Raw genomic sequence first — 23,873 nt, 5'->3', positions numbered from 1 at the left:
ATCATTGCAAATATTGCGGTTTTCACTTTATTCTGAAACGAAATTGTAGTTTTTTTTAAATTATCGATTATTGTATGTATATCTATTTTTAATTATACATATTTATAAATACAAACCTTAGAAATTGTTAGCTAAAAAGAATACAAAAAGTACAATTCTTTTTTTATTTCACTTATTTTAATTCGTTTTTACATTAATAATCTTTTTGTTCTATGTATTTATTTAATATCAGCACAACAATTTTTATTATTTTCTATTATAGGATCATTTCATTCTAAATATCACAAACCACAAGCATTAACAAGTGAGTGAACTTTTCGAGCAGCATAGTTTTTAAAATCTCATTGCAAAAAAAAATCTTATTATTGTTTTCACCTTGCATTTCAATTTTAATCAAAACTTGAAGATTTTTCATCCTTTTTTTATTTTATTATATGCCGGATTTAACATTTATACTTGATGAAATATGTATGTTTATAATTTACTTAATGCTTGTGGTTCTGGGATGTCTTAGAATAAAATGATCATATTTTTTTTTGCAATTGGAAAATGATTTTGTATTAACATACATAATTGCCCTGAAGTGAAGAAGATTTTTCTACTCTTAAAATATAAATGGTTTTTGATGTATGTTAGACGATTCTGAATATTTTACAATTGTCAACTTAAGCTACATTTGCAATTCAGTATCTAATCATTGATGATATCAATAGTAATTTACTTTTATCAATGTGTAGAGAATTCAACATTATTTACTAATATAGCTTTTCCTTGTAAAGCTTTGACGTATTCAAATAATTTTGATTCAACAAGGTTTAAATTGTTTCAACATTTTTTTCCATCATTATTATATTTATATAATAATGCAATAATTAGTTATGCATATGTTTATACTATAGTGAATTTTATTATTCAGAGCTTGAAATGGTATGTACGATACGAATGAATATTGATAGAAGTTTGTGTTTTAGATATTTTATAAGTAATTAACAGGTAATTTCCATAAAAATAATTATTGTGCAGTCAACTAAGTTTTATATGGTGTATGTATGTGCATCTATTTTAATTTTATTAAACAAGATATCCATTATTACACTGTTATTTATTTTGTCATTTTTATGTTAGAATCAGAATGTTTTGCATTATCCATTTTTTGTTATTTGAATGATATATTCAAGTCACAAAGGCTTAGCATATCTTCTGTTACATATTTATCAAGCTCGTTTTCACGTATAAAAATGTCTTGACTTATAAACTCATACCTTCTGTTCATAATATGTGCGAATTTTCGACAACTATTTATCATTTTATACAGTTAATATATTTCTCTTAAAAAATCTTTATCTAACAATAATAATATTTAATAAATCACAACTGGGTCATTGGCTGATTTGCATTACCACTGCACAAATCATAACCAAATTGAGTGGTAATAAATAAGGAAAATGTGTTGAACCTTGTAAAGAGAAAAAAACAGTGTGAATTTTATTTATTCATAAGCCCTCCTTGAAATATGTGTAATCGCATAATTTGTTATTGTATTTTAAGCATTTTAAAATAAAATAAAACACGGAGGAAAAAAGACATAAAATATAAATAATGAAAAAGGTAATAAAAATCTGTGTTATTATAAGCGTTTACATTGAGAGTAAATAAATAATAAAAATATGTCAGGAGTTCAGCATAAAAGAAAGACCAAGAGAAACGGAATGTGTAAACAAGGCATAATAAAAAATTGTGGATGATTATTATCTAACAAACCTCTATTATGTTTATGTTCCTCTTGAGGCCAATCGAGACTTTTTGAACTTTCGCCAGAAGATTTTTGCTCAGATCGATCAACTTCATTCAAATTTGATGACTGATATTTTGTACCTGAAAAAAAATACGGAAATTTTGATTAAACTCATGACATAATGTTTGACATAACTCATTTATTTTGATTTGCATGTACACGACACTACTTTGTGTATTGTTATCACATTTAGATGACATTAACCTCGGCGTATTATTAATAGGATACTTTACATACATAAACGAACAGTAGGTATGTAATCATAATAATAATTTTTCTCTGATCTCGTTTACCATGCTTTACACGTATTTTATTACTTTGGAGAATAGACAATATGAAATCAGTCATACATAGTGATTGTAATTGCAAGGCAAAAAAAAAAGAAATATGAATTCACGTGAATGTGGTTGTGGACAAATTATACGCACAACCTTCATCCGATGTTTAGATTCGAATCTCGTAACATTTTTTGATATATGATGCGAGTGAAAAAAAAAATAAAGACACAGAAGAAAAAGAGATATGTCAAAGATTTTTCTCTTACTGCAATGTAACAAAGACCGACATGAAATGAAAAATTGTCAGGATATAACGTGCTTAATACTTTATGTCACATTATTCAATTCATCATTAGGAACAAATCTTTTACAAGATCTAAATAAGAAACATTCAGAGGGATCGCTATTTAGTTGACAAAAATTTGGAACACTTCGTAACATTAGAAAAAGTACATATTTTACTGTTGCAAAAAAGGGTGTGCGTAAAATTAACTCACTCAGTGTAATATTTTTTAATAAAACTTACCTTTATCTAATAAGTGCACAGTAGGACTGTTTGTTTGACCGAAATATGGTATCGTAGGATCAAACCGGAGTGTTGTCGATGTCGTTTGACGAGTTGTGGTAACTGTTGTCGGTGGTGCTGGAGTAGTTGGCGGTGATGTTGCTTGAACGAAAAAGAAATTATTGTAATTAACTCTTACTAAAAAGGTTGTCAAGGACAGAAACTCGATATTGAATCTCACAAAAAAGCATTATAAGATGAAAAAGTCCACAAAACTGATATACTTAATGCACATATTGTGGTCCCTTGGGGACATTCAGTTTTATTCGAAAAGACACAATGCATGAATGTAAGAGGAGGGTACGCTACGTGATAATAATACCCGATGGATATATATGTGAAATTGTTATGTCCTACCTAATTTGTACTAAAATTGGCCATCTACGTGAGAAAAAGCGTTCAAAAACTGTGATAATATGCTTGTGGTTTGTATAAAATTAAATGACCAAAATATCCTTAGGGATCATCAAAATTTAACAAATATGTATGTTCAGTTTTCATCAGTGTAGAATGTACATAAAGTGTAAATAATATCAGTAGTAAAAGGGAAAGTTATTTTAGGATAATCTTTTCCAGGAAGATTGTTTAGACTAAATCGTGACTTCATTTAAGAAAATGATTTTTCTATATATATATAACAAAACGATTTTAAATAATTTTTTAAGGAATATCTCAAATTTTCTTTTTTTTTAATTTTTTTAATTTAATTTTTTTTTAAAAGCCTTCTTATTGAATTAAAGTAATTCAGGCGCATAATATATGGACAACTCAATTTTCCATGACATGTTGAATTTTCAATGTTATTTTTATAACTACACTTGAGGGATTAATGTGTCATAAAATAAAATCAATGAACTGGACTAGGTACAAGTAAAGTAGCCAAAAAGAAAAGACCCTTTCATGGTTTATGTAAAAGCGTAGAAGTGAATTCAATAAATTCCAAAATCAACAGATGGTGCTTACTGCATACGTGTGGTTATTTATATTGTCTTCAATTTACAATTTTATAACATTTATGTAGAAAAAATGGGGGAAAATATAGGTGCAAATTTACAAAAAAAAAAAAAAACTCACAATATAAGCGAATGACTCCATCTGCTTCACCCTTTAAATTTTTCACGTAGCTGCATTAAAGACAAAGATTTGTAAGTTTCTTGAGCCACTCAAAATAGATAAATCAATTTACCATCTGTATAAACCATAATCCTCTGGTTGTACATTGTATATAGTAAGTCGCATCTCAAACTTGTACGATGATCTTAGGTTATTAACAAATTCAGTCCTAGATAAACAATTAAATTTTTAGAAGAATTGAGGTCAAAATAACAATGACACTTATAGGTCGGATAATGAAAAATACACATACTTATACTTTTCTGAATCAACAATATGTTCCGAGTCATTTTCTCGTGCCCAGTAATTAATTGAGGTAGGATACATTTCTATACTACAATTTAGAGTAATGTTATAACTGATTGGAATGCCAACTAAATGCTGTGTAAAAGAGCATATTAATGTAAGATAACAATAAACCGGAAAAGCGAATCAAATTTACCTGCGGAACCCATAAAAGAGGCGGAACTAGAAAAAAAAATTGAAACCATTTTCAGTGTAAACATAAATATTTGTATATTTTTCAACAAATAAAAAAAAATGTTTTCTATTTTTTATTATGATTTGCAAAATTTATTATTCTTAACAGCGAAATTTCTACAGTTTGCATTTATTAGTATATTTTTTGGTACATTTCAAATGCTTTTTAATATCATTTTTGACAAAAACAAGTTATATTGTACCAAACAAATGTTTATTTGCAGTTGGTTTCATTGTACAATCAAACAAAAACTACTTTTGTTTCAATTTATTTACCAATACAAACGTTCTTTCAAACTGAATAGGTATGTATGTCGTGAACCTTTGTGTATTTCTGAATTTTGAATTGCTGTGTAAATATTTTGATTTATTTTCAACTTCTTTTGTTTAGTCGCTTTTCCGTAAACAATAAAGAAATTATTAGAAATTATGGTTAGGAGTAGAAATTCTATGAAACTTTATTCAAGTATGCTTCTCCTTTGAACAAAAAAACAACAAAATAACAACAAAAGGAACGTTCAATTGAATTGAAAAAGCCAGAATGACTTACAATCAACATCCAGTTTAATTCGTTTTGATAAACTTGGTGGAATACCATTTGAGGCAATACACAAATAAGCACCCATATCCAAGCGACCCACTTTACGAATTTCCAGAACTTCGCCCTCAACATCCGACACTGAAAAAAATCGAATTGATTGAAAGCAGTGTTTAAGAATAAGAGGAACATCTCAATTTACCATATGTCCCATTAAATTTAATTTTTGAGTTGTCGTCTCGCTTCCACCGTATTGATGGTTCTGGACTCCCAGTAGCTTTGCATTTGAGCGTGACATTAGCTCCATCATCTACGGTCAAATCACTTGATGTTTCATTATCATCAATATTTGGTGGCACTATGTCGAAAAGAATAAATCGTTATTATGTTGTGAAACAAAATATTGTGTGTGTGGATTTATTTTCATCATTTTCATGGAATAAGAGCTTCATCAGTTTTAATTATTAAAAAAAAAGATACAACCCAATATAGTAATGGTTTAATCCAATTTTCCGTATAATGTATTCAATACATCCATGTTTTTATCACTGCGTGTAAGCAAATAATTGATGGATTTAATATTAGATATTCGAGAACTGTTCACAATTAGTGAGAAAGTATTAATTTGGCACCTACAATATCGATATCTTTATTATCGTTGATGGTCATTTATTCCATGGATGGTATTGTTGGAATTTCCAACACAAACATGCATATTATAATTGGAGAATTGATCAAAATATGACTCAAATTAAATTATTCTCTGAATCCATTATGCACGTGTGTCCATGAGCGCTATGGTAATAATAATAACAATAATGGATGAATGAAAAGAGAGCAAACATGAGCAGCATTACAAACACCCTACTGTATGTCGCTTGGAAAATTCTCAATATGTTTTGTGGAAAATATTTCAAAAATAGCTGGTTCCAAATCTGTATCTGAACGAAATGAATTTCTGAGTAAATCATAAAGATTAAAAAAACATTATTTTTGTACAAAACTTTTGGAAACAAAGTAAAAATTTTAGAAAAAAATGTGAGTATTTTTTGAAAAATCACTTTTTTGTAATAAAAGTAAAATTGAATAACAGTAAAAACCATTTTTTATTTTAAATATGAATAAAATTATTCTAATTCAAAAATTTTATAACTATTTTTCCCACTCGTTTCTTTATTCCAAAATGGGGCATTAGACCTAACTTTTGAACAAGTTGTTTTTGAATGCAGTCATTTTAATTTTTGAAGCTTACATCCCTGCGTTCGTTAACCAATTTATGTCTCTCATTCTCTATCCATGTCGGTACTTCTACATTTAACAACGGATGGTTTTGTGAAAACAAGCATATTGTTGACACATAATGGATAGGCGCATAACAATAGACTTGTTTTGAGAATATGTGAAAAGCGTCTGTTGAGTCGCAATGCCATGGTAGTCGATGATAAATAACGTATAAAGCGCAACAACAAAATTGTTAAAATGTAATTACTGGGTTTTCAAGTAAAATCTGTCAATAAAGTATATTTGCATAACTATGAGTCAGGTAGCTTTGCCATTCATGAAGTAAAAATGGACATCGAGTTTGGTTAATCAAGTTGAAAACTAACATGCAATAGTTTTTATTTTAAACTTACTCTAATTTATTCGGGTGTTCATTGAGTTTGATACATTAATTTGTAAAAATTGAAATAATTTTTGGATCTGTTTTGACAAGATGATGAAATAATTAAAAAAGGGTTCCAGAGTTTACAAAATATTGTGATAAGTATTATTTCTTCAAAAGAACGCAGATCTCTATAAATCAGCTTTGGTTAGATACTTTCCACAAAAATATATCATTTTCAACCGATAGAATATATCAGATGCTAGACGTGCCTTTAGACAGATTTTTCTCATTTTACTGAACCAACAACTATGATGGATCAAATTTAGATACTGCTATTGAAATTTATTATTACAAGATGGGAAAGTTCATTTGCCAAAAATACACATAAAACAAAAGAGTGGCTGTATACAAAAGATTGTATTATTCAACATGATGTTTAATCCATCAACATCCGATGAACGTCCACACACCAAACTTTATCGAATAATAATAATAAAATATATTTCAAAAACATACCAACAACATGAAGGTAACCAATCTGCGTTTTAGCAGTCACCGTATTAATTTGGCACATATATCTACCCTTATCCTCTTCTTGTACATTGGAAATATGCAAGAACCATGTTTTGTGTTTATCATGCTTATCATGCGTTACACTGATACGTGGATTTCGAGTGATCACATGATTATGCACCGTCAGTATTGCTGATTGTTCGAAATGCATCCATGCAACCTGAAAAAAAAAATTGGTAAAAAAGTCAATTTTTTTAATAAACAGGAAATAATTTGGCAATTCGATCGTTTTTATTTCATTTTATTATTCACTTTAATCATTTTTTCAATCACGATGAATATCAATTTAAAACATGCTTTGAATGGTAATTTCATGCCGCTTTGTTGTCACCCACATACACTTATAGATAAATAACATAAAGAGATCTGTAATAAAAATCGAAATGTTCAAAATATATTCAGTTGACCAGCAATTGAAACAAATATCCGCATTAAAGAAAATTTGTAAATTGTATAATTTTCAAATAAAACCCTCTCATAAAAATTTTAATTTTTTTCGTCGTTCATGTGAAGAAAGTTCTACAGCATTTCCGCTGCATTAAAACAATTTTTTTAAAAATAATATTTTCATGTTAAAAATCTGCCAATATTTTTTTCTAGTTTTTCACAAACCTACTTCTGTTCTAGAGGTAAAAATTTTGAAAACAGGAAAAATATTGTTTGCGATACATTAGAAACGGAAGTTTAAAAATCAAAAGAAAATCTAATAAGACCCGGAATGTATACAATTGATTCAAATTCATTCAATTCTCTGTTGTATTTCCGCTCCTAATTTATGGGGCTATTCACAGAATGAATTCGACAAAAGTAAATGAAATTATTTTCGATTTGAAGGAAGGAACATTATATCGATTCACACTGTATATATTATATATAGTGTATTTAAAACGAAATAAATTAAGACGATTTTTCCCGGGAGTTCCAGAAGGATACAAGGAGTTGATTTTTAAATTTTACGGACGATTATCTATATTTACTTTTTCACTAAATAGCTTAAGTCAAAATAAATATGAGTAAAATAACAAATTTTAATTAATATCATACAAGGCTTACAATATTTTCATTTATTTAGTAGGTAATTTCATGTACCTAGTATTTTATAACACAGCCCGAAACTTCAAATATTTTCTGCTTGCTGTGTTAAAATTGTACAATAAAAAGACTGTCGGCTAAAATAAAATAAATGTGATTCGGAGTTGATAACGCGTGAAAGTACACCTAAATGCTTAATGCAGAGAGAAAATATTCACAGTTTATTTTACTTTTCAGTTCGTTTATTTTAACAATAGCAAAAACGCAGATAGCGAATTAAATGATTCTCAATTCTATTATCTCCTTGTAGTACACCTATTTTATTTGTTTTCTAAAATTTAAATACCATCCAAATGTCAAGTGTGTATATTACTTTCCTTGTTCTTGTACTTTGACACTAGAAACATGGTAGATTATCTTGCGTATAGGGATCGCTTTTGAATTTATTTAAAATTATTGCGAATAAATGGAGTAACAGTACATTACCATCATTTTCTTTGTAAGTATTTCCAAATTTACGCATTCGTTGGTGAATGTTCTTTGAAATCGTTATGAGCAAAAAAATCAAGCTTTGAAATAATTACCATTTTTATTTTATTTGAACGTGATTTGTTTAATTTATTCACACAATCTAAAACTATAATCAGAACCACGTCTAAATTTACTAATTTTGATATGATGCTAATAATTTAGCACAGAAACACTTTTTTCCTATAATTTCAACAGAAGCCGTAAAATGTTAAGCTGATATAATTTTATTACCCAAATATTTTATATGAAAAAGGTCTTTTGCCATACTACCCCTTCATACGTAGGGTTTTCTTTTTCAAACAAGTGCTAGTCTGGAATAGTGTAAAACATGACCGAGTGTTGTAGTAAAAAGATGCCTTGTATACGTAATGGCATTATATTAAAATCAAACACGCCTGTTGCATCTCATAAGATTATTATTATGTTATGTTTTTATATTAATTCGAGAAAGGGTAGGTACAACAGGCATATTATTTTAATAGCATTATGAGTCGTAGCAACTTGTTGTTCAAACCGGCATCTTAATGAATATTGGTTGTTTCTTGGAATTATTTGAATAGAAAAAAAAATAATAATTAACAAGTTTATAAATAGCAAAAATAAGACGAGCTTGTTGTCGTCAAAATATTACAATAAAAATAAATAATTCAAGATAATTTAAAACACAGTGGATTTAAAACGCATAAAAAATGGAAAACTCTAATTCAAAATGCATCATCCAAAAGACCAAGTAGTTTCATTTTATGACAGAAATACAAAATGAAAACAATTTTATGAACGTATTTCTTCTTTGTGTTCTATTTTGTTGTTTTTGCATGCCAAAAAATGCTTGATTCTGGTATGATACATACAATTTCCATATTTTGCTTACAGCCCTACAGATTTTTACTTTAAATGCATAAATAGGATGGAAGCTGATATTACTTCCAATCAAACGGTAATGAAGATACCGCAAAACTGGGCAAAAAAATCTTGTTTAAAACCAAATCCTGGTTTCACTTTTAAAAAATAATCGTACTGTGGTTCAAGTTTTTATACTTTCTTAAACCTTAACAAATTTCTTTCAATTTTTGAATAATTAAAAAAGAACACTTGTGTTAAATGTCAAAATATTTATTAGATGATAAGGACATCGTCATCACTCAGATATTTATTGTTCAGGATTTTCATCTATTTTTCATTCTTCGCAGTGCTGCGAGAAACGTTTTTTTCTTTTCTACCAGAATCATGCCTTATCACAAACAATCGTCTGCAATCTTGGTAGGTACAGCAAAACGCACATGCATACATATTTGTACAATAGAAGGGAAAACGTGTTCTTGAATTCCATTTTCTGCTTCTTGTCTCTTTTTTATCAGAAAATTATTTTCATTATAATATACACAGCAGTGTGGAGGACGACATAATATAAAATTCGTTCATTTATGTTAAATACCCAGTTTTCATCATCATCTTTCAGCATTTATATCTTTTTCAATGCAAAATTTTCCATTTTTATTCAATCTTCAAAGATATTTTGTTGTCTTACACTCACGGTCCTATACATATATAAGAGTCAATCTTTGATTTTGTTAATCTCGATGTGCGCTACACAATTTTAAAGCCATTTATTTAAATATGCGCTATTCTCTATGGTAATATATTTTCAATTCGATCACATCGATTGCTTGTGTACAGAAAGATGCAATTTATTTGTAAATTGGCAAGCACAAGAATATTTTGATTAAAATGATTGTGCTAAAGTGGTAATTTATTTCATTATTCATTTGATGTTCGTTTATTTTCACAATTTGAATAAGTTTAAAAACTCTCCTCTTTCCTGCCTTAGCGTTATTTTTTTTCCCTAAAACATTCGAAGAGGAACAATAATAAAATATTTTTCGAAAATTTTATATGCGACGAAAAAAAAACGAAATTATTCTAATTTATTCAGAAGAAAATAATGATAAATTGATGTTGCCTGTAATTTTTCAAATCAAACATTACATTTTGTTTTAAATCTATGATTTTTTTCTCTTTTAAAGTCATTTATTTTTGTGGTTGAAAATTATTTACCTTGTACACTCCTAGATTCTTCACTGAACAAGCCAATTTTATGTTTCTCCCGGCTGGAACTGTAATATTTTCAATTATATCTGTGAATTCAGGACCATCCTGGACAGCTAAAAAAGAAAAAAAGTTGTTGATTAAGCTTTCTGATTAACATACGAATTTTAGTGTGTGAAGCGTCATGATGAGCGATTACTACGAATGTGTATGTATGTAACAAGAGATGTCGGCGTTAGATTCAGAGCGAGGTAATTGTAAAAATAAAGTTATAAATACATTCTGATCACGTCTCTATATTAATTTTGTTATAAGGGAAAACAGAGAAAACAAACGGAATCTCTCGCACTCTCGTAGTGTGTTGTCGTATTCGTAATTAAATTACAGAGAAAAGGTATAAAAGACTAGCATGTGCTGTTAGCGTAAGCGTGTAAGACAGCTAACTAGTGTAATAATATAATAGAAGAAGGGAAAAATGCTTCCTGTGTGTTTTCATATTTACTTTTTTCTAATATGATACGGAGTAGCAATGTACATTAGTACCATCTTTTAGCTCTTAATTCCTAAATGTCTGATGTGTTAGCTATTCTAGTCTTGATTTCTTATAACACACTTGTCTTTGAAGCTATCGGGAAAATATACAGGGAGTGTTAATTGATATGGTCATACGTGCAACCTTTAAACATCTTTCGACAACTACATGAATTTATTCATGAAAATTGAAGAAAAGCTCCCTGTACTGTAAAAAATGCTCTCACTCAAAGCATACGGCAATACATTTCTTTTGACTATGTAATTATGTTGAAAAGGAAACTTTCAATGTTTTTAGGTCTTCCATATCAAGTATGTGCTTAAACTGCCGCATGAGCAATGAAAAAGGACAACCAATCATTTCCGTTTTTTTCAAACACACATAAAACAAAATGTTTTGAGAAATCTCTATTCAAAATATCACATTAATCGCCATTTATGCGACTTTTTTAGTGGAAAAATCTAATAAAAACGAATGAATAGACCTGCCAATCTAATTTTCCGTAATTCATCTTAAAAATACAATCAACTTTGTATCATATCACACGATGTGTCTCTACTTGTTATTACTTTTCCGTTTTTTGAATCAACATTGATACTCCTCCAATCTTCTTATGCAATTTAATAATCTCACCTGTCTGTTAAATTTTTCTTTCTAAATAAAAACATATAATATAAAAATAGCATACAATCTTTGAGACATGTTTTTCTACCAATGAATAGAAATGTTTGTTGACGGTTTGGGTACAAATTGCAAAAAAAAACGAGGATTAACTTTTTTTCGACAACCAAAATTAAAAATTTGTCGGAAATCGCAAAATCGATTGGATGGTTAAAGAAATTGACAAGCAAATGCTTTTCATAGTTTGTTTTCAGAAAATGTCCTTTCTCAAACAAATACATATATACAAAACCAAAGTGGATATTTTTTTATAAATATTGAATCACAATACATACAGGTCCTTCTTCTGCATTGAAATATTTTTATTTAGCAAAACTTTAGCGGAAGTTAGTTTTGACACTTGTGACAGAAGGAAATCGAAATACGAAAAAATGTTACCACAGAAAAATATTTTTATATTGCAGAAGAGCAAGATACATACACAAAAAAGTGAGAAATTCTTTTGAAATTAAATTACACAACTTGTAAGCAACTTTCTATCAGAACAAAATAATCAGCCTGCCTTGACATTTGACGATTGCGTTAAATCCAGAGCGTATCAATCAGAGAAAAACGCAATAATAACAAACGTTTTGTTGTAATACAAATAATTTCATGTAAACGGAAGCTTTCACAAAAAAAATTATGGATAAAAAAGCACAGTACTATCATTTCACAGTATGGCATTATGTATGTATAGCATGGTATTATAAATGTAAAAGTTTTTTTTACTGTGCTGACTACTGTTATTTTGAATAAGGTTCACGTGTTTATGAATTGAATGTCGGTTGATGTGCACTAAGGAAAAAATAGAAGCTTACAGAAAAAGCAAAATAATTTAAATTGAATTCAGGTGAGAATTGAAATGTAAATTGAGATTTTTTTTCATTTAAAACATTTTAAACGTACAATGTGTATTTTGACTTTGAATTGCGGAAGCACTGTAAGTCACAGACGAAACGAATTTCTTTAATTTTTTTTTAAATAAATAAAGCCGCTCAAATTATTTTACCTGTTTTGGAAAGCCAAAAAATTCAAACGGCGATTATAATGTTGTATCAAAAAAGTTTTTTAATTTTCGTAAAAATATACTCTCTATTTTCGAAAATTACTTTTCACAAAATTATTTAATTTCTGAACTTAGTTTTCAATTTTTTCATTTTTTAAAATGCGCTGAAATTGATTTTTAAAAGAGCAAATCTATATGTAAATAATTTTAAAATAACAAAAATGTTGTTATACGAGTATTGGAAATCTATTATTTTATTTTGTAGCGAATTTATAGCAAATCAAATTAAAAAAGCAATATAAAAATGTAAAATTTACGTAAACTTAACTATGATAAATTTAAATTTCGTTCATATTTATATTTGCAGTGCTAAACAAACACTAACAAGTGGTGTTTATGGTGAATGCATACACCAGAATAAAATCCGCAATGCTTAAATCCATTATACGATCCTTTCATTCAAAGCATGATATAAGTAAATCATTTTGTAAATTTTTACACACACAAAAGTCAAACAATCTCAATTTTACTTCATCATATTGAACGATTTGCTTAGCACTGCCGCTTTTGCTTGCTTTCACGGTAAAACTTTTTATCGTTGCTCACTTTTTTTCTTTGAAAAAAAGTACATCACCTGAGAAGCGAGTAATGATGACAACACCACGCCAGCGAAAATGCATGGGTAATGCATAGTACTTGAATAGCGTACTTTTAAACGCGTGAAACTCATTCAAACATGAATTTATGTTTAGCTATTTTTTTATGTAAAACTTAAAGAAAAGAAAGATAAGAGGAAGTTTGAGAAAAAAAACATAAGAGAAGTCTCATTGGAATGTTGAGGGAATAAAAAACTGAGTTTCAAGAGCAAACACTGTTTTTTCACATTCATAATATACACACAGGAGTTGAGTAAATATCGAAAAGTCAGGAGTTCGTCTACGAACAAAACTATCTCTAAATCACATACAAGCTATCTTGTGTTGTCTTACTGCGATATTTCTTCTGTATTTTTTTTTAAGAAACTCTAACAGAAGTGTCTTTGTACGTGCAATGCATAATATATGTTTGGAAATAAAATGTTTGCTGCTCCCTTTAGCAAATAACTCTTCAATTTTAGTTTAAAACAAATAAGTACTCTGTCTGTCTATATTTTTGTGAAGGAATTTTTATTTCAACCTTTGATTTTGATATCAATATTCCTTTAAAAGTCAAAAACAGAAAATATGGTTCTTTCTCTGAGCAATTCATCTCTTTATAGATTTCTCTAAAACCAAACAAAAACTTTATTTTGTTTATCTAAAAGCAGAGCTTGTGACAGTTAAAATGATAAAAAGTCACCTTGCTTTAAAACCATAAAACCAACCAAAAATTACTTCGGGCACAAAAGTCACTCACTTTATGATAAATGACTACTGTCACGGGTTTCGTGCTCACCTCGAAAAATATTCAATGAATATTAAAGAATAATTTCATGCAAATATACAAATTTTCATTCGCCATAAAGCAACGGAGCAAGTGTCCCTCAGTAGAAGCTCCCCACTTCACATACATAGAACAGTATAATATAACAATTTTTTACGGTTGCATGCTATCAATAGAAGATAATTTTACCGCAAAAAAATTTATACCTTTTTAACATAATGGATACATAAAATGATTTTATTCATTTTATTCAGTGTATCTTGAAACATCCCACGGTCCAACAAATTTGTTATACCGAACTGATGGTGGTGGAAAAGTTACATTATAATGATGATGATGCCAAAATTTTGGAGAAACGTCAAAATTTGTCTGTACACTGTTTAGATTAGGGGAAGAACATAATTTTCCAGTTTTGATTTTATCCCGCAATATTTTATCCCGATTTTTATTTGGAAATGTATCCCGATTTTTATTTGGTAGTCGTCGGAAAAACTTGTAATTTAAGTTGCGTCATTTTGTTTTAATTGTGCAGAAAGGTTGAACCGGAAACAGAATTTATTAAATAAATGATTAGAATAAAAAGGAGCCGGTAGCATTACCCAGTTATTTTTACGAATTATATAAATAAGACTCTTTGATCTATTTATTTATTCATAAAATATGTTGATTAGCTTCGACAATTAAAAAAATAATAAAAAGTGCGGTATACATATTATTAAATTCAAATATTAAATACTTTTGTAATTGTTTTTATGTGAATACAAAAAAATCTTAATGCATTCGTAATGATAAAGTTTTGCGAAAAACTTTGAAATTCACATATTTTTTACGACAATGTTTTGTGTAAAAATACTGTGGTTCATAAAGCGAAAACACAACTGAAGCACCCTTGTTTCATAAATAATATAATAAACTTGCAGACATCATCAATTGCTCGAGGATATTTAATGAACGAAAAAATTAAATTACTTTTGGATCACCTCAATTCCATTGCTTTTGACTGAAGTTTTGTTTACTTTTTCATTAGAGAAACAGACATTGGGGAGTTTGAGATATGTACTGTAACATAATGAAAGTTTCAGTAAAAGTTCTAACCTCGAATATATAATCCTAGCTTTAACATTAGGTGTTTTTATCGAGATTTATACAAAAATTATTCGAAAATCCTAAAAAACTTTTCATCATATTATATTACTCAAAACATCACGTGGTTGACGGAAACAAATATAGAGATTAGTGCACGTGTTTTGTACTTCGAGGTTCACATCATCCATAAAATTTAAATCCTCTGATTCGAAATGATTTTTATATCTGATTTTTGATGATACTCCGTCCATTTTTTATTTATTTTGGTACAATCTTTTTTTTTTCTTTACACAAATTCATTCAAGGGTACAAGGGATTCGGCCACCTTCTAAATGCAAGACAAGCATGCGACTAGAATTAAATTTATCTAATAATGTCTAATTTGGTTTTGTTTAGGGATCATCTATGTTGTTTTTGTGTCTACAGATCTACAAGAGTATAAAACAAGAGTCGTAATAAGTATTAATATAAAATTGTATGATAAAAGTTTTTGTTTTATTTTCTAATAAATTGACAATCTTGAACATGTGTTGTCCTTTTTGCGTTCTTTATGATATTAAAAGGGCGAGAGGGTATGGCCAAAAACGAATTTTCGAAAAATCTTTATTATAATCGGTAGTTCGCCTGTGAACGAATATGTTTGATAGAAATATTATTTTTTAATTTTTGAAAAATTTCATCGATATTTTTAATTTTGTTCAGTGTAGCCTAAACGCAAATAAATAAGCATTTTTACCGAATTTCGGAAAAAATGCGGTATTATACTCGACTTATCGTCCGTATGTGTGTGTGTGTGTTCCGGTGTGTCCCAAAATTTTATTTTTTGTAATTCTTAATTATTTGAGGACCCTGAAGGCCTGTAGACAGTCCCTTGGGTTGTGAGGTGTATGGAATTATGAAAGGGTCGTGAGGAGTACGAAAATGTGAAGTGAGGAGTACGAAAATGTGAAGTGAGGAGTACAAAATAGTTAAATATATGAATTTTAATAGAAAAGTCTATAAATGATAAAGAGTTCGGAAAACTTAAATGTGGAGTATGAAATTGTGAAATGAGGAGTACGAAATTGTAAAATGAGGAGTGCAAAAGAGCGTAGGCAGGTAGCATCGAAATGCGGTATAGTATGTCGTTCTTTAGACGACTACTTTCTCTATTTTTCATAACAATTTTATTTTCTGCATAAAAATCATTTTGTTACTAGCCCTTTAATATTTTGTATGAAAATTTGCAGAAAGATTTTGCTTTGCATTCGTAATAATGCTTTTCGGCCCCCTCAAAATCACCCCTACAAAAATTATTTGTTCCTTAATGTCTATTGACAACCGTTAATATAATTTGAAAGGGAGTCTTAAACATTTACTTTAACGAGTTAACAGCGAGACCGAATATCGATTGTTGACGTTTTTTTATTAGAATTAACATTCTTTTAAGTAGTCTTATGAATATTGACTTATTGATCTATAATAAGTATACGGAGTGAATGTCATTTTAAAACGCGAGGAATTTACCGCAAAGATATTTTTTATTTTGTGGCGTGAGCTTCACCATCATCACCGCAAATAGGTATGTGCTAACAACACACAAAACAATCTCACTAAAACGTGCTAATATTGTGTGCTTGTCAGTCACCTATAAATTTTCGTTCGTTTGTTCATGAGCTATACGTATAATGACACATAAAAGCAAGCTGAATAACCATAAATATGTTAATAGTTTCAAAACTGTTGCATGTGTCTATAAAATGATAAAACTTGTTTGCGCTTTTCATAAAAACACTTAACTTCATACAAACACTCTGGTACGTACATATATATGTATATAAAACATGCACAAACCTATTATAAAACATTTAAACTATGTATGTTGATGTGTATATTTTGCGTGTATAAATTAAAGAACGAAATAATAGAAAATTGTTACGAATATTTTTCCTGGCGGGAAATCTGTTGTAGGTAAGATGAAAAAGGATTTTCTTGTCAAATATAACTTAACATTTTATACGCCCCTCAGGAATCGTTCGTTTGCTTACATAAAAAATGTTTAAATTTAATTGTTGTTTTCTTCGCTAATGATGCAATTTTATTTCATGAAAATTTTTATTGATCGTCCCTTGAGCAAAAAAAAAATCAAAAAATTTCATAGTAATATCATCGTCATTCGTAGGGAAAACCTTAATCGACTAGAATATTACTCGGCACATTTTAGCGACAACACCTCTCAAGAAAAGTTTTTGTAACATCTTTAATCTATCTGATTGTCACACATAGGCAATTTATCATGAAGCATAGTGCATGTTCGATAATATTTGTGGAACTTGACTAACTCACACTCCTTCAACTGCTCTACCACGCAAGTTAGCTAAAATAAATAAAATGGAATGGTTTAAGGTGTGTATTAGTCGTTTAGGTATACTATTATATTGTTAAAATATGAATAAGCTATGAGAAAAGAATATAAACGAATAATAATAGCAAAAAAAATTCAAAAAAATTGTCATGTGAGGTGTCACTTTTTTTAGAACATAACGTTCTCAATAGTATCGATTTTATCTAAACTGTATTAATATAATGAAATGGAAGGTATGCAAGAACTTTACGTAGTGAAAGAACTGAGGGTGAATGCATTTGTTTGCAAATATTTTTTTATTCATAAGATAAGGCCGCTGAAATTTTATTTCGAAGTTTTTATTCCAAAAAAAACAAAATGAAATAAAAATTTGATATATTTTTCATATTAAATGATAAAATTTTTCACCTTTTATCTATATTTTCGTTAATTCAAGATATTCAATTAGTCAGCTAATACAATTAGTCAGTCTAGAACTTTGGGACCTTTAAGAAAAGCTAAGTGAATTCTGATGACGCCTATCTAGAATGATAAGAGACCCTATACCCGGCGCTTTCAGAGGAAGCTAGCGAATGATTAGTATGAATAGGACTCCTTCAAAGACCGCGAAACGAATCTCCAACTCAACAAAATTTTGAAGTATTTATTCAGTCAATTGAAAAAAATGTGGCACACAAAATTTTTAAGCAAATATGATCATAAAACTTTCTTCAAAATTATTTTTTTAACTCTTAGGGTAATTTTTCATAAAATTCTAAACTTTTATTTTGTCGTTTTTATTTTTGAAAAAAATCGAAATACAATTTCCGATCGTATTAATGGATATAAAATGATGCTCGGTTTGTATAAACAGTGCCCCATAGCTTTGAGAAAGGTGCTACCCCCTAAACTAAAGTGCTTAAGCAAACCATCAAATATTTTTACTTCAATATGTTGCAAATGTACAGATAGGTAGTTGCATGAAGGGAGGAAAAAAATTATGTATTCTAGACTCGATTTATTCATATTGCTTTCATGATAACCCCTGACATAGAAAACGATAGTGCTGTGAAAGATTATTGGCTAGACTTGACTGCTGGCTGAACAAGGAGTACATAACCTATCTATCGTCGATTTTTAGAGCCAAAAATGTAAAAAATAGTACGCGAAACAATTTCTTGCTTCGTAATTTGTCATACGTATTTTCATTAAATTTTTAGTATTGCAAACACACATTAATACTTTAAAATATTTTCCTCCGGGCAGAGACCACCACGTGCAATGCATTTATGATGAAAGCAATATTGTGCATATTCACGCACAACAACAGCGAATATACACTTGTTTCATAATATTATGATAAATAGACATAGTTCAACATGCGGAGAGGTGGAAGAAGAGGAGGCAAAAGAACATCTGTACAATACATCTGTTTTGGAAATGTTGTATTGTTGTTTTAATGTGCACTCATATTGGATATTATATTTTTGCATATTTTTATGCAGAGACATGTGAAAGTTTTTTTTGGGGTTAGATATTTGAAGGGAAAGATTTTCAAAATAGTTTGTTGAAAATTAACGATGTAACTCAAAATTCGGAATTTTTCAAAATTTAAAGATCTCCGTACAAAAAAAGTATTACCTATATATAATAAAATTTTAAATATGTATTTTTTTGTTCATCAACTTTTTTTTACCCGATTTCACTATTTTTTTGATAACAATTTTTTTGTTCATATTTCTGACAATTTTAACAATCTTAGTACATTCAAGATTTTCAAAAATACATATACTGAATTATCAAACTAACTCTCTTTTGCGTAAAATTCAGAAGAAGAAGCACTGTGTTTTTGAATGACGTTTCATTCAATATGCACAAGTGAATTTATAACCGACGCATACACAAAAAGAAACATTTTCAAGCTCATTATATGAGTACTACGTATACTAATATAGTACAGTCTTGTTATTATCTTAACAAGAGAAAAGTATGCGCTCATACAGTATTTAAAAAAGGGGAAAAATAAATTAAATTTATATACAATACATACATTTTTATTTGACGTATGTTGCTTTAATATTTTGCGGTGAGCACACATAAGATGAGGTTAAAAATGCACTCGAAAATGTAAGTTTACATATTAAATTTTAATTCCCTCTTGACTTTGAAATGCTATTCATTTTTTTTTTCAAAAACGTAGATACCAACCTCAATGAAAGAATCTGAATTTGTGTTAAACTTGTTAATCTTTTTTCCCTGACAGTTTGAAGTTTTTGAATTGAAATTGCTTGTTGACTTTAAAAAATGTAAAAATTTTCCTTGTACTTGACATAAAAATGTTCAGATTCGACAATATAGTAAGCTTTTAAAAAAAACTTGAAGCGATTCATTAAAAGACAGAAAAAGTAATAAAATTATTAAAGTATAATATTACAAATTTCTAGAAGTCTTTAGAAAAAATTATTTATGGCTGACCATGTAAGTATAAAATACATTATTATTACTTGCACTTGTTTTGTTTTCGTCTTATTTGAAGTGTCACATCGTTAAATGTCTGTCATTAACTTATGCAGATGCTCGTGCGTTTCGTCTGTTAATTTATTTATTTTTCTTAATTTTTAAATCTGGTTTTCCTTGCGTTCTTTTCTTTTTGTATATTTTTCTTAGTGATTTTATTTAGATGTGTTGATGTTTTATAGATGCATTTCATTTATTAACAACTTTTGTTTGTGTCTCCAGATGACATTTTTTTCTTTTTGAAATATTTTGTCAACGCACATAATTATCACATATCATCAAATGAATTTTTATTAAGTGTTAAACTAACAGTTGTTGTAAAAATGTAATAAAACATCTGATTTTCTTAAAATTTGAGCAATCACAGACATTGAAAAAGTTTATTTTTTTCCGGGAACCAATCTCATTTCCCAAAATTATATTTACCCCAAGATATTGCAAAAAATCATAAATTAAGTCAATTTTATAAATTTTTTTAAGTAATTCTACTAATTTTAATTTTTAAATTATAAAATATACCCATTTTACTCTTAAAAATTCAATATTTTTTTATGATTTTTGTAAACTTCCCGGGAACGAGGTTCCCAGGTTTTCGCACTTTTTCCAGGACCGAGCAATCAAGAAATAAAAATAAATGAAAAATTAGCACTGCATTAATCATTGAATTAAAATACGAAATATCTGCATTTAAACTGTAAACCAATCATAGAATTTTAGAAGTTAAAGTAAATGTTAAAATAAAAAAATATATAAACTATGAACAGTATTCCATAGATTAGTACTCGAAAGCAAGTTTTCATTATTTTTTTATTTCAACCGCTCATATTTTCCACATGACGTTACAAAATCATTATGATATTATTGAGCATTACATTGTGTATCAGTTTAGTAAATGAATATAATCGAAAGGAGATAAATATTCAAGTTTGCTACATGGAAAAGTTATAACTCCATCCTCGAATATTTTACACGTTGATTGATTTTCACTTTTGTATATCAACATAGCCGTCCAAACAAACAAAATAAAATAATAATTTGCGTTTGAGGTTAATATGATTTTGTAAGCTGATTGTTTATGCGGTTGATAATCGGCTCGTAATTGGATGCACATTATTAATGATTTTGATGGTTTGTTTTCGAAAAGTTACACGCGTTCTTTTCTGATTAAATTTATGGATTACGAAATTAAAAATATAACTTTTGTAATTTTCCTAACTTTTTATGACAACAATATGGTTTTTTTCATTAAAACACAAACAAAACCGTTCATTTTTAATTTACTAATTGTTTCATTTTTCATCAAGCGCTGTATTTTATTGAATGAGAAAAAGATGGAAAACATAAACATACGAAGGTTAGAATAATAAAACATAGGAAATGTTTTACAGTTTGCATTTGTCAACAAATGCATTGAAATAATAATAACAACATGTTTTCTCTTATTTGTGTCCAACATTATATTCTCTTTATTTAATTACACTTGTCATTCGGTTAAACTTGTAGAATCGTGTAGAAAAGTATTGAAATTAGGAAAAAAGAACAAATGATTATAAAATTATAAAAATGTATCGTTTTAACGTGACTTATCATTTAATAATTTGTAGTTTTAATAATTTAGTTTTAATAGTTTTTAATAATTTATTATAATTTTATAATGATAATAAGAATTATTTAAAAATTATTCATGAAACCGAATAAAAATATTTTCCAAGTTTTTTTTTCTAATATCAAAAAAAAAAATATATTATGTTTTAAATTATTTTATTTAATAATAAATTTATTTTTATTTATCATTTCTTAGTTGCTTTCGAATAAAATTGTTTGAAATTTATTACTGTCCAAAGGTTGACCAAAAAACCATAAATTTTCTTCTAAATATTATTGATTAAAGCTTATGAGTCAAATAAAAACTAAAAATCGACTAAAAACGATTGACAATTATTTTTTTTCCTATTTTTTTTTGTACATTCCTAATATTTTTAAATCTAAAACAATATAAAATTATTTTTGAATTGCACTTGTTTTATTGATCGCTTTATACAAGAAGCTTCGTAATTTTATTTAAAAACTAGTCTTATGATAAACTGTCAAAGAGCTAACAACAAATACTCATTCAATTTTTTCTAAGACACTTATTGAGAGAAGATTGAAAACAAAACAATAACATTTTTATTATTGAGAAGGCTTTGTTTTTGTTTTTATTTGAATAAAGAAAATTAGAAATATCCCGAGATAATCTGATTGGAACGTTGTTTTTTTATTCTGGTCTTTTGCGAGTTTTAGATGTTTGTCGGCCACGGTAAAAGTATGACAAAAAAAACTGTTTTTCTCCCATTCAAACAAAACTGTAAAGTTTTATCCCTTTTAATCAGCCATTCTTAGACATTACTCAAGTAGGTAAGCATCAGTTGTATAAACACAAACTTTCCTACTTAACAAGGATTGACGGTAATTAAATTATTTTTCTGTTATTATCAAAATTTGTGTAAAAAATCACTTGCAACATCTTTCCAAAAAGACAAACGACAATTAATTGCAGTAGATAATGACAATTTCCGTTTTATAAAACAAGGGTTTGCATAATCACCTAGCCCAAAAAATACTGCACTGTCTGTCAAGAATTTGTCAGCTCATTAATTCGCTGAGAAACTGAAGAAAAAGTCATTAATTTAAAAGTGTATCGTACCTACACTGATATGAAATTGAGATAGACATTAGACATGCTGACTATATAATAATTCTACAGCAATGCATTATTTTTGTACGGCATGTGTTCATGTTTATAGCAGCAGAAACATTCGTAACAAAAAAAAAAGTCGGAAAAATTAATTTGTTGCCCATTTTTTGCTGTATTTTTCCTATTTCTTTTCCTCTTTTTTTCTTTTTTTTCCATGCACGAAACACTTACACATCTCTTGACCAAGTGCCAAAATAAAGTCCGTGTATGGTAAAGGGAGCCGAAATATTTCTGTGCGTTTCATTTCTGCTTTTTTGTACAATCAACTTTTTGCAACATCATGAAACTTCATGTAATTTAAATGCAATGAGCACCTTTTCTCATTAAAGCATTACACATTTTGTCGTCTAGTTTTTTTGGAGACGATGCCATCAAGAATAATTGAAAATACTTGACGTCAAGTTGAATTTTCTAATTATAAATTTTGAATATAATTCTTTTTTTTGTGTAGTAGTACTTACCATTATTTATAATTCCGGTGTTCGTTGTTGTTTGAGCATTTTGGAGCAGACTCACTACGAACGTGATTAGTGTTACCCATAAGTAAAAACTGTAGTTTGTTGCAGAAGACATGTTGATCACGTTATTTTGTCATTTATGGAGAACTTACTGTAATATAAATAGATGAATTTTGAAGAGACATTAAAATTATGATTAAGAAGTTGGTAACATTTCTCTACTTACCTATGCATATAATAAATAAACTAATAATTCAGTTTGAGCTTAATAATACTTCAATTGAGTACAATAAATGTATCCTTATTTTGACACATATATTTTTCTCTGTATCAAAACAATTCATCAATTCTTAAATAATTTGCATAACTGTCTTTATTATTTATTGATATCAGTTTAATAAACACACGCACAACTATTATATAATAAAATAATTGTTTAATTTTAAATTCACAACCTCAGTTATCTCACATAATATAATATAATATTAATAATGTTGTACACACGAAACACGTGTTAACACACATAATGACGTTATGTTGGTATAATATTAAAACATTTGTTTTATAAATAA

The 23,873-nt window shown here is 28.3% G+C and overlaps 1 protein-coding gene across 1 annotated transcript; it reads right to left on the bottom strand.

Moving 5' to 3' along the window:
- Positions 1 to 1,161: 1,161 nt before the first annotated feature.
- Positions 1,162 to 23,679, bottom strand: LOC134831303 (lachesin-like). Its single transcript, XM_063845002.1, has 13 exons — positions 23,528 to 23,679; positions 23,305 to 23,452; positions 10,567 to 10,673; positions 6,892 to 7,108; positions 4,972 to 5,127; positions 4,782 to 4,910; positions 4,194 to 4,219; positions 4,005 to 4,132; positions 3,825 to 3,920; positions 3,713 to 3,762; positions 2,600 to 2,740; positions 1,762 to 1,875; positions 1,162 to 1,456 (listed from the first exon to the last, which is right to left on the bottom strand). The coding sequence occupies exons 2-13, from the start codon at positions 23,414 to 23,416 to the stop codon at positions 1,380 to 1,382; spliced, it is 1,353 nt and encodes a 450-aa protein (XP_063701072.1). The 5' UTR covers positions 23,417 to 23,452; positions 23,528 to 23,679; the 3' UTR covers positions 1,162 to 1,379.
- Between the last annotated feature and the right edge of the window lie 194 nt (positions 23,680 to 23,873).

Source organism: Culicoides brevitarsis, chromosome 2 (assembly GCF_036172545.1).
Source record: "Culicoides brevitarsis isolate CSIRO-B50_1 chromosome 2, AGI_CSIRO_Cbre_v1, whole genome shotgun sequence".
Classification (NCBI taxonomy): Eukaryota; Metazoa; Arthropoda; class Insecta; order Diptera; family Ceratopogonidae; genus Culicoides; species Culicoides brevitarsis.
The sequence above is the reverse complement of the archived record's forward strand: the minus strand, read 5'-3'. Positions and strand labels throughout refer to the sequence as shown.